The sequence below is a fragment of the Nasonia vitripennis genome, chromosome 1, assembly GCF_009193385.2.
Source record: "Nasonia vitripennis strain AsymCx chromosome 1, Nvit_psr_1.1, whole genome shotgun sequence".
Taxonomy (NCBI): Eukaryota; Metazoa; Arthropoda; class Insecta; order Hymenoptera; family Pteromalidae; genus Nasonia; species Nasonia vitripennis.
Window position 1 is genome coordinate 35,926,115 of NC_045757.1, and position 12,688 is coordinate 35,938,802.

The window sequence follows — 12,688 nt, forward strand, 5'->3', positions numbered from 1 at the left end:
CGAGCTTGCATAAATTTTCTATGTGTTCAAATTAAATACTGCGAGCTGTGTGCGAGTCGTGTCAAAAGTACAAGATATTTGCATACATATTAAAGCCATCGATGCCACCGTTACGCATACGAGTAAAAATGTTCCGCCACTGCTTTACGAGAAGTGCTTGTATATTGTAACGAATCCGTCCTCCTCCCAATTCAATTTATGGGACGCGCGCGGCTATAACGAATTCCTCCTCATCGTGTGACGAGAGAAAAGCCACTAATGGACCGAGGCCGAATTAAACGTGGTTTTAGGCGATTGCTTCTATTGCTTTATATACACTATACTCGGCGAGTCTAACAAATCTCCGAAATGACGGTCGTTTAGGTATAATAACCATCGGTATTTATACGCCACACATTGCATTCGCTGCACACGTATGACCCCCCGCTGCTCATATAACGCGCACTAATGAAAAAGCCCGGATTCAAGCTGCCGGGCTAATAAAACGACGGTCTAATGAATATGCAGCGGACTATACGGAAGCCGATAGAAAAACAAAGTTCTCCCTATACTCAGCCTCGCAACAGGTTATTTGAATGTAAATGAAGCATAAACCGCGCGACGTGCGCCGGATTTCGGAAAGTTGTTCTTCTTTTTCCCGGAAGAGATAGAAAAAAAACGACTCCGTCGCTTCGACTAATGGATAGTGCTAGCGATCGACGTGATTGATCGAGTCGACTCATCGCCGTGGAAAAGTTGCTGATCGCAGTAGTCGCTTTCGAAATCACGATACGAGGCTATACACGCGTCTCCGAGAAGTTACGTCGTTACGGAGGGATTTGCCGCGAGCAGTTAGTGTATATCTGTATTATGGCTTGAATAATGCGATATGACGCAGATTATACGTAGCCTCGGCTGCTTTGTCTTACAGTTGAACAGTAGACGCGACTGTACATAGCCCGTTCTCGCGGTTAGGCTTGATTTAAGCCCGCCCACCAGGGTTAAGTGGAATAAACCGAGTGTGGTCAGACGAAGCGGTATAATTTTCTCGTTCTTCAGTTAATTTCAACCGCACGAATCGCTGCCGTGATTTCCTCGGGGACGCGCCCCGGCGATTGTTTATTCCGCGCCGCTTCTTTCGAACTGGCCTTTTTTTCCAAAGAAATTTATTTACTTTTTCCGCGCAAAACTCGCCGAACGAAAGATCCGATGTATAAACTCACGCACTAATGTCCCGGCCAAATTACAGACTCGCTTACAGAGCTGTACGCGTAAACGTATAGATAGCCCAAGGTACCTGTTGCTCGCGATCTTTTACCGCGCGCGCAACCCGTTATACCGCAGCGCCGCTATACTACTAGCTATACCGTAGCCAGGAAGTCACGAGGGTGTGTGTGTGCCGCCGGTGAAAATCTACTTATCAAGACTCCGATGATCGGTAGCCTACTGTGTATAGCAAAGGTCGTCCTTTCGCTCGCGATGCTAACGAGAGATTAGGCGAAACGATGAAGCGGGATCTCCTCGAGCGCTAGTGTACTCGAGGGGATCAGGAAGTTTTTAAACGAATCTACTCGCGCGAGATAAAGTCGACGCTCGTATAATCTCTCTTCCTCACGCACGCGTTTTTAATCAATATCGTGCGTAGCACGCGAGAGAGGCATTTAAGTAGTTTGACCTGGATTCGGTCAGGAATGACGAAATCCTGTTTTTTCGGAATATTCTAGTCGGTTAATTGAAACATCTGTGTCCCAATCTATACATCGATCTCCATACACACACGCCTGGAAGAAATCCTTTCATCCCATCTCTCTAACGACTTCTCTATTTCTCGTCAGAGCCGCTCCTGTCGCCGATCAAAAGGCACTTTTTCCCTCTCATTTTTCTTCCGTTCTCTCCTTTAATCCGCCTAGCCAAGCGACGCGTATACGCATGGAGGGGAAAAAAGAGGCGAATTATAATCGAGAGCGAACAACAAAATAAAACAACGTCCAGAGTCCGGCTCATTGTGACTGGCGGGGGGGATAAGTCACGGCTGCTGGGAACAATAGGCGACGGAGGCTGTATAATATCGGGAAAAGTTTTTCCCATCGAGAGAGTGTACTACGATCAAGGACGAGACGAGGCGCATAAGTTTCCTCCAACTATCCACTCGCAGAATCTCGACATTCTCGGTATTCCGCTCGCGTACTTACTCTACTCTTTGTTCCCCCCTCTATCTCCCTCTCGAGGTATATAGAGCTTGTATTGCTCCTCCGATTCCTCCCGAACAATCCGTCGATTCTAGCTTCCTCCTAAATAAATTCCCCTGTATTTTTTTCCTCTCTCTCTAGTAACGCGTCGCACACGCGTCGTCTCGCGACCCCCTTTGTTGAAAACTTCTTTTTTCCCGCGTCGTCGTCGCCGCCGTTGACGGCCTACACGCGTCGTTTTTGCAGCGCGCTGTCTCCTCCCTCTGCGCGTCGGACTATCGGCGCGTCCTATTATAATAAGGGCCGACGTGCGGAGTTTCACGCCTACGTTGATTCTCTCTCTCTCTCTCTCTCTCTCTCTCTCTCTCTCTCTCTCTCTCTCTCTCTCTCTCTCTCTCTCTCTCTCTCTGGCAGGAGGCTGAAGAGTTGCAAGTGTGCCAGTTCGAGGTAGCCTACGGCTGCCGCCGGCTGCTCTTCTTCCCTCTTTAGTGCGATACAAGTGTCCGGTGTTCATTCTTCTCGGATGGATCTCACGAGAAGCATCGTTTTCTGTACGAATTTCCTCATGTAAGTACTCGTGTGTACGCATCGGGCTTTTTCTGCAGGCGAGCTGTTCCATCGATTTTTCGCGCTAAATGCAATTTATCGCGGGCTTTTATTCAAACGCGCGACGCCTGCGGAATGGCGCTCTATTAAAGCCGACTGTATGATTCATGAAGATGTCCCGAAGAATGTTTAATTCGAGTGATTTTTTTCAATTTGGCGCCCAGCGATATTTTTTTCGAATTTTTTCCCTTTTTTCGCCCGTCGATACATGCACTCGATCACCGTAACGGCTATACACAGACGGGCCGAGCTCGAAGAAAGAAAAATACACTCGAATCCCGGGGGAACTCCTGGGATCATTATTTCTTGAGGATTTCCCTTTTATTCCATACAGAGACACAGAGGTTGGCCATGTGTCAGATCGCGTGCGCCGCCGACATCAGTCTCGGAATGAGGAATTTCTTTAATCTTCCGAAGGACATTATTGCCGAGTCCGTGGGGCTATTTGTTAGGAATTTAAGCAAGTTTTTGTCGGATGCGTAAAAATGCCGAGGATAACACCATTGTGCGTACGTGGAATTGATTTACGTTTATTGAAAATGATCATTATCGACTTTAATAGCGAGCGCGTTCTAAGTGATTAATAATAAAGTGATGTGTCTATAGGATGGTCCGCCCGAATAATGAAGTTATTGGATATGGCTACATCGTCTGGGGTATACCGTAGAGTCTAGTAGTAGTTCAATTATTTATCGCTGGCAAGTGTATGAGAGAAACGTTTCGGGTCGGGCAGTAAAATCAGTCGATGTACAAGATCCTCGCCAACAAGCGATAAACATACATTTATTTTTCAACAAAAATAAACGAAAAAGCTCACTGTGTAATAATATCGCAAAAAACCAGCAACAATCTTGCCAGCTGAAAATTAATATTAGCTCGACCTCTAACAAAGTCGAAGCTTCGTATAATATCGCACATCCGCAATTATTATTAATAAAACGGCGACGGCGAAGAAATTGCGGCGATAAAAAAGCAAAATCAGCAGACACGCGAGCTGCATAAAGCCCAAAGAAAATCCCCCTCCTCTGTGTGTTCGAAAAGCGAATACATTTTTTTTCCCCCAACCTCATCCAATGATCCCCTGGAATAGCTCCTCTCCACGTGCCCTTTCTCGCGTGCGACGACTTTCTATACATAAGCGGAATAGCCGGAGAATAATTCAGAGATAGCGAAAAACAAAGGAGAATAAGGGGCGACGAGTATTTGATGAAGAGATGAAGCCGCGAGATTAATAAATTAAGCCGAGTCGAGGGCTGGAAATGCAGAAACAAGTGGCGATGGCTATGTGGTGGAGATAAGGCGCGGGAGATACCGCGCGCGAGTGAGTTTTCAGGACGCGCGTAATAGAGACAGTGTTTTTCCCTTGATAGAGTCGTGGTATTGTTATTATGATACAGCGTAACCGTTAATAAATGTTAAATAAAAGAAACGAAGGAAAATCGCAAAGACGATGGTAATGAGAATTCAAATTAAAGGAGATCTCGAAAAATACGCGCAAAAATTCAAGATGAAAGCTCGCGAGAGACGGAAATAAAGGCAAGCGCGGGATCAGGAATAACAAGAGGATCTCTTTTTCTCTCTCGCATTAAAAAAAAATCAAACCCAGCCGAGCGTAATGCCTCCGCACGCAAAGAGGAGAGAAATTCAGAGAGGAAGAAACTAAAATTATTCACAGCGAAAAATAGTCGCTCATTCCACTCGTCTCCTGGTATGGTATAAGCAAAGAAAAAAAATTAACCTGCACATTTTATTATTAAGTTTATCACGCTCCATCAGGCGTGTGCAGAACTGCAACGACAACAAAAAGAATGCGAGTAAAAAGGGGCGCTCGTTATAAAACCGTATCATCGCGCGCAATTTGTACTTTGTTTAATTCCCCCGCACGCCGACGCTCCTCGTAAAAACGAGCTGTAAAAAAGAGAGCAGCGGCAGACTTAATGAGCTCCGTCATACCGAGAGTGAAAGTTTCTCTCTCGAAACTTTGATTTGACTTCATGAGAGATCTGGTAGTTTGAAACTCCATCAGGGTCTTTTTATTGACTGATAATTCACGGGACGCGTATATCGCCGACGATTCGGATTGCGCGTAAAGCGATGAGAGTCGATTTCTGTGTTACTGCCAAAACTGCGCCGCGAGCTTTGATCGATGACTGTAAACTGTGTACCGAGAGAGGGATGCAGTTTGTTTATAACGACTCTACGTATCGGGGGACGATCGATCAATCTTGTTAAAAGCTTGTTCGAAGCACTTAGGCGACTCGCGGCGATATTTTATATCGGCGGACACGTCGGAATCAAGAATAATGCGCGACGCGTTATTTTTCAAATTTTACTCCACGCGAGAGGTGTCAGCTCCACGACTAAAAAAAAAAATCAATGTACACGGAGTACGGGCGAGAAGTAAACATTTGAATATAATACCTGAAGCCGAGAGGAGCTGCGCGCCACGTCCCCGTCGAAATAAAGAACGTATACGTACACCGCACATGGTAGCCAAGAGCATCAGTTATATGCGAGAGAGAGAGAGAGAGAAGGTATAACGCCGGAGCATTATACGGACCCGGGGCTGCTACCTCCGATCGATCCACGCGCGCTCTCCCTACCCCCTACTCTTTCTGCTACTGCTGCTGCTGCTGCTGCCGCTGGCCTTTCCGCCCCGCCACTTGGAGTGTGCAGGCTTTTTCCGCGGCTGGGATATTCCCGGATCCGACTCTGTCCTACAGTCCGTGTAGTATACCGCGCGTATGATGCGTTTCTACATACAGGTATGGATCACAATGGTTAAACGATGACGCGCGTGTATAGTTTAGCCGCTCGCCTCGATTTTTCCGAAAAATTTTATTCCGAGTGTTGGGTTACAGCCACTTTCCGATGTTTAGCACCACTCCGTCAACGAGCTTTTACCTAGCTCGAATTCCCGCGGAATATACGGCGGCGGGTATAGAGGCGAAAAATTCTAAATTCTATATCCCTGAACACTTTGTTTACCTGGCTCCCAAGCGAGAAGAAGAGGAAGAAGAAGCACCGGCATCGCTCCCCGTCGCCTTTTACTCTCGGCTCTCTGCGATTCTGCATCTTACTCTCTTTCTCTCTCTCTCTCTCTCTCTCTCTCTCTCGTCGTCGTCGCCGGCATAATGCGCGCAGCTGCAGCCCGTCGCTCTCCTCAATATTTCAGCGTATACCTACGCTCCTGAGCCCTCGGTATACATCCTTTTTTTGCTTTCTCTGATGAATTGTTGATCGGCCTGTGTATAGCTTTTACGTTTATGTGTACGCTTGCTTTTGACAGATTTCCTTCTCTCTTTTTATTCACCAAGGACAGAGATAGTGATTTCGGGGACGCGATTTTTTTCTCCACTTTATTCCCTCTTCGCGGCTGGATCGTAAATTTTCGAGAGGCCGCGTGTGCATATGGATTATCGATTCGCCGTAAAACGACGAGTCGGGTGTAAAATTTTCGCGGCTCGATGCGTACGCTCGATGTATACTGCACTCTGTCACTCCTTGCTGAATTTTCGAAATATTCGAATCGGAATCATTTTTTCGTATAGCCGAAGGGAGAGGCGTACACGTCGAGATGTGACGTGCGATGCTCGACCGCCGGAAAAAGCCGATACTCGCTTGCCGCGCGCTGCATACGGGAATAAGATAAAAAAAAATGCGCGCTGTGAGAGCAAGCTCTGATGAAAAAATAAGAGCCTCCTACGATAGGAGAGAAGCCATTTCTCCCCACCGACGCGCCGGAATTCAAAAATAGCGGCTACTATTTTTTCATCAACCACATAACACGCCCGTGTTTGTAACGAGTCTTACAACGGACTAATAGCAATAATCGATAAGCCGATATGCGCGCCAGAGTCCATCAATCAAAGGAGCGGCTGCTCAACCACTCCTTCTCCGTTAACGAGCGCGTGAGCAGTCACGCGTCTTTTAATTATATTTTAACGCGATTCAGCTTTAATTAACCGGCGAGCGCGTGCGAGAGAGAATTTTATCCATCCAGCCGAGAGAAATATGTTTCGAATTAACGCGCATGTGCATTCCGAAGGACACAGCGCAGCAGAAAACCGATACGGGATTCGAATGATTTTCCGTCACCAGTGTGTCGCGCTCGATACTCGATGCCTGTATACCAGCATATCGCATAATGAGAGAGAAAGGAATTTTTGTCTTTTGAATTTTCCCGCGAGTAATTGCCGGGGGAGCTTCACGACACCGCGATGGATTTCGAAAGGTTAAAAGCCAATCGTTCTCTCGTATACTCGTTACGCGAACTTTCGACGTCGCAGCAGAATTTCATCCTTAGGGAAAGCCATCTGAAAAACAAATAGAAAAGTTACAAAATACAAGAGGCGGTAGGGGCGCCGAGGACGAAAGTAATAAAAGTTTTCGCAGAAGAAACGAATCAAAAACACACGCACGGCAGGATGAAATGTTTTGCGGAACACACTCAAAAGGTGAGCCCTCGCGCGGAGGATATTGCGAATAATAATTTGCATGCGCGACAGTGTACGTATGGAATCTCCATTTCAAATCGAACACTAAGTGCGAATATTAAAATCCTTACTAAATAAATGCATATTTGAATTTCGATTCAATTTGAATTTAAATTGAATTCGAACGAATGCACCGCCGAGACGCGATGCTCACTGAAGAAGAGCATATAAAGCTCGAGCGAACAACGTGCCGTTATACCCCTCGTATTGTGAAAGTCGCGAGAAAGTATTGCAGTGGCCTTTTCCGAAAGTTTCAAGCGGACTCGATCGAGCAGCTGGTGCGAAATTAAACAAGCGCTAATTTTATTCGGACGTATTCCTGTATACTAACCTACCTTCTGTAACGTCTCAAAACACAAGTTCTACTAATTGTAACAACTGGTGCATGTATACCTAAACTCGTGTCAGTACACATAATGTATACACTGCTGAAAGTTTAATTTTCCAAAACTTTGCGTACACTTTTATCGCGCACAATTATCTCTCGGCGCGTTGAAGTTTCGCGTGGGCAACGGAGAGAGAGAGGGAGAGAGAGAGAGAGAGAGAGAGAGAGAGAGAGAGAGAGAGAGAGAGAGAGAGAGAGAGAGAGAGAGAGAGAGAGCGGCAAATGTTCCAGGGGGGCAAAGAGACGTAGCTTTGACTTTGCGCGCGAGTTTGGTTTTGCCGCGTATAGAAACTAAATAACACTTCTCATAACTCATAAACGTTGTACGCCGCTGCGTATTGGATCATTTCCTGGACTCGTGCTCTTTGGAGCACAAAAATATCGCGTTGTACGCGTGTTTGCGCAGTGATTTACTGCCGAGCTTTAATTGCTCGCTCCGACCGAAACCTCGTGTTTCCACTCGAAACATTTTTAGTAAGCAAACGATCCTCTGGACAAATGGTTCCTCGTATACGCCGAACAAAAAATAGTATATTGTGCAACTAGGGGGGGGGGGGGAAAGGGCGATTTCTAACGAGGGTGAGATTTGAGCACGACTTGGGGTCGAGGGCGCCGAAAGCGCCCGAGACGGTGACGAGTGCTCAAATTTCATCCGAGGTAGAAATTGCCCTCCCCCCCCCCCCCTAGTTGCACAATATACTATTTTTAAGTGCCTGTAAAGACCCGTTTTCATGCATATAGAGTGAATGGTAAGTTGCGCATTTTGAGTCGTAAACCACTCTATTTCAAAAAATATCAATATTTTTCAAAAATTTTCAAAAGTTTTCAAAAATTTGATTATTTTTGAGTGTTTATGAATAGCGGGAGGGAATAGCCATTCTCTCCCGCTGCAACGGGAGGGAATGATTCCCTCCCGCACGCTCGAAATGAGCAGCTTGCCATTCACTTTAGAGGCATGGAAACGGGTCTTTTTCATGCGCGTGTTAAGAAAAAACCAATCTCTCTGCGATCAAATCGGACCTCGACCCTGACCCTGCGGAAAAACTCTCTCGCGAAAATCATTCATCCCCCTTAATTCATCAAAAAGCCGACGAGCAGGGCGAGTGCTACGTGTATCCGAGAATACCCACTCGTCGATTTTTCGCGCTCGACCAGACGCCGTCGGTCAATCGATTTTGCACGTCGCTCCCGAGAGCTTCCGCGGAATATAAACGATCGAGAGCATGAGCCCTAATTACGTAATGTACGCACGAGAGCCGCAGCGTGCACACGTGTACGCCCCTGGAGAAATTTCAGTTTAGCTTTAATCGAGCGAGCTTTTTCGCTGCTGCAGCGATGATTTGCGTGTCTTCCTCTCTTGCTAATTAGAAGATCGCGTTGTTATTGTATTCTAATTTTAATCTCGAGCCGGTGTGAAATTTTGTTTTCGGAATAAACACTCCGCAGTGAATTCGCTTCGTCGTTTCTTTTCGGATAGAAAAAACAGGAATAGAAAATCCTCGCGCACACGTGCTTTATTACCGGGTTCTCTCCCTAATTGCGCCAGTGCACCGGTGTATCTCCGTCTCTCTAATTTCCGGGCATTCTCTCTCTCGAGCAGTACTCCAGAGCAAATCGGATTTCGGCTGGCCATGATTCGTTTTACGGTAACCGATGATTGGCCTCTTCCCTCCGCCCCTTGTTTTGTTCCATTGGCTGGAAAGTAATGTTTAGCGAAGCGTCGTGCCCCGGAAATCCAGTCATGTCTCTCGTCTCTGGTACTTACTTCCTTTTTTCTCTCTCTTGTATCATATACGCGCGGAGCGTTTGCATGAATGGAATTCGAAGGATTTCAGGGCTAAAGAGTGCAGTTCTGGAATATTAGAATTAATTGGAACGCTTCAAAGAGTCGGCGTGCGGCCTTTCCGGGCGACGTTTCATTTGATTAAGACATTCTCAATTAGTTCCGAAAGCTCTTGCCTGCAGAGAGGGAGGGGGGGGGGGGGGTGAGAATAATTCACTTCTTTTTTGCGCAAAGTGATTGTGCGATCCGCTGAATTCCGGGAATTCCGCTTGAAGTAAAGGTTTGATTTCGTTTCAAATTACGCTTGCCGCGTATGAATCGCATAGGCTTACGGACATCGTTTACGAGCTGGCGGGTATGGAAAAGTTTAATATTAAACGATGGATTTACGCAGTTACAGCATGAGCGGTCAAAGAAAGTACTGCTGGCCTAGATGGCACACCTCTATATCTAAGTCTGCGAGCAGATTCTGATAAAGGGAAATAGGGAAAGTGCCTATGCGCCATCTATCGTTGAAAAGTTCTCGTAGTGGGGGAAAGACCAGACCGTTTTTTCCTGTGATTAAGCATAAATACCTGTTTAAAACATTTACTCACAACTCAAATGAATTCCGACGCAGTTGCGTACTAGCTCCGAACGAAAGGTAACATATTTCGAATCCAGAGGAAATATGCCCGCTGGTGAGCAATGATTTTCAAGAGCGAACCAACGATATATTTTACGATATCTCTCGGCGCGTATAACTGCAAAAATAATTCCGATATGCCGAGGCAGCGTTGCGCAACAATGCGGAGCGATAGTATCCGAAAAATGATTCACGGCCAATGCAAATACGCAGCGGCGAACAAAATCGAAAAACGTTATATCGCCCACTACGTGAAAAGCGATGCATCAGCGTACGCCATAATGCAGAGACACGCGCGGGCTGTCGGCGAATTCGAAGCGTCAACAGTCATTTTATACGAAATATCCACACGACGCCACAAATCGCGTCAATTATAAGCACTGCACACGTGCGCGCCATACGCGCAAATCCGATATCCTCTATACACACAGCATCGATATATCGGATTTCTTTTTTCAGCTCTCACGTACTGCCAATTTACCTGCATTATATATGCGTATGCGCGAGATAACGTCGCAATTAAATCGCTAAATATCTCCCCCCCCCCCTAGAAACAATGCTCGCAAGACATAATGGGGACAGCCATGGTTAACGAGGCGATTTATTTTAAATAAAGGTACTTTTCTGCACTCGCAATATTCCGAATATACCCATACCAGTGCCAGACTGTGTAATATATGCATCAGCGTAAAAGAGACGCAGAGAGGGAGAAATGGTCCAACTTGTTGAGCGTCTTATCGGGCGCCGATACGGCGCCTCTCGAGCAGAAAGAGGCTAACTGCGCATGTGTGTGTGTCTGTATAGGAACTTGGCCGAGAGAACGGGCGAAATATGTGGGCCGCAGTCACTCGATCCCTGGAAATACTAGTTGCCTTCTTCGAGTACTACACCGTCAGGTATGTCATAGCTCCGAGGATACTCGGATGCCATTGTCTCTGTGGGGGATGATGATCGCCGGCTCTGTCCGCAATCAACGAGCTTTCGGTATTTCCGAAGCTTGATTTATCGCTCAACTGCTGTACTTTTCAGGGGATCTACACACACGATATTATGACTTCGTTCGCTATGCCCTATTGCGTGCGCAAGCTCTCCTGACACATTTCGCGCGGGGCTAATAGCGTACGCCGCTCGTCGCATCGATTTTTCTCTCTTGAATTATGCAAACGAGCTCGAGAAATGATTTATATTGTTCGTTATACGTAAACGACGTTATATACGCAGCCGGGAATAATTTGTACAACGGGGTTAGTGTGTGCGAAATCATCGACACGCCTACGTTTTCTTTCTCGGCTGCAGAGCCTATCGATTTTTCCCGCGAGTAATTATAACGTTCAAGTTTTGTAAAAAAAAGTTTTAAGCAGCTGCATCGTCACGTCTCGATTGCGTCTATTATCGCACTGCTGTCATTCGTTCTACGTTTAACTAAGTTATACAGCGTTACAATTTCCGAACTTTCCGCCCGCACGTGTAATTAAATATTTCCTAAACTTTTAAATCGAATCGCCGCGAAGTTCACTCAGCGAAATTGGTGCACAGAATTCGAAGAAAAAAAAAAGTTGTGCATTATTCCGCTGATTGTATTCATAGCCCACATACGCGTCGCTCGCAATTATCCTCTATATACTACATACGCGCTTTTGTGAAACGACCTAATGGAGTAACTCTCTGTATGAGCCCAATCTCCATGCAAATGTCGTACTTGGCAGCTGGAAAATTCTTCGACTACGCAGGCTCTTCCCGGAAAGCCATCAATAGGTCGGCGAGCTCGGTTTTATATACTATGGAAAATGATCGCGAATTGCGTATTATACAGCTGGACGGCTCTCAAAGCGAAAGTTCGCGGTAGGCAAATATACCGAGGCTCGTAAAATTGCTCGATTATAATTTATACAGGCTTCGAGTAAGCAGTGCACACACACACATGGAGATAAAAAGTAGAAGAAGAGTATACGTCACGTAATAAGGGTATTTTTAATGCCCCTCTGTACATCGAGCTCATGAATTCTCGCCGGAGTATTTTTATCGAGGCGACGTCGTCGTCGTCGTCGTCGTCGTCGTCGGGTAATGCATGCGCGATGTAATTCCGCACAATCTTCCACCTTTGCTCACAGAGAGAGTGTGTGTGTGTGTGAGAGAGAGAAAGAGAGAGAGAGAGGCGTTAGCTCGGTGCGGTCGATATCCGGTGCTCGTTATACTGTCCTACCACCATGCGCCGAGCGTATGGCGCAATATAATCTAACGACCTCTCCCTTCTCTCTCTATCTCTCTCTTTGCAGCCATTATTCTCTCACTTTGCATTATTGTTCCTAGCGCTCGCGCCGCTGCGTTTTCCCAGGGCTCTTTTCTCGCCTGGTTATTGTCACGGCGCGATAGTTAGCTCCGAAAGCTTTTTTCTCTCCGAGTGTGCTAAGCTCGAGATTTAGGGAATGTCGGAGTAATCGAAAGCGTATTGTCGATGGACCGAAAGTATACATCGCTTAGTCTCTCATCCGCGGAGTAAACAATTTAACTTTGGAATGACGCTGCAATCATCACCGCTTGATAGGATCGCGTTATCCGCAAATCGCAAGTTTGTCAATTTAACTTCTGCACCGAGAGCTTTATTGTGATGGAATACGGATATCA

General features: G+C 46.3%; 1 protein-coding gene across 11 annotated transcripts in view; it reads left to right on the forward strand.

The window, feature by feature from the left end:
* LOC100123783 (synaptotagmin 7) overlaps positions 1-12,688 on the forward strand; it is a 129,043-nt gene that overhangs the window by 90,051 nt on the left and 26,304 nt on the right. For 3 of the 11 annotated variants that reach the window (XM_031921145.2, XM_031921146.2, XM_016980992.3), the window contains one exon: positions 10,868-10,959. The exons of 7 other annotated variants lie outside the window; for them this stretch is intronic. In XM_031921145.2, coding sequence (XP_031777005.1) covers positions 10,868-10,959 — 92 coding nt within the window. Of the gene's footprint in view, positions 1-2,606; positions 2,736-10,867; positions 10,960-12,688 lie in introns of those variants that run through there. One more of the 11 variants, XM_016980994.3, reaches the window with a different exon arrangement.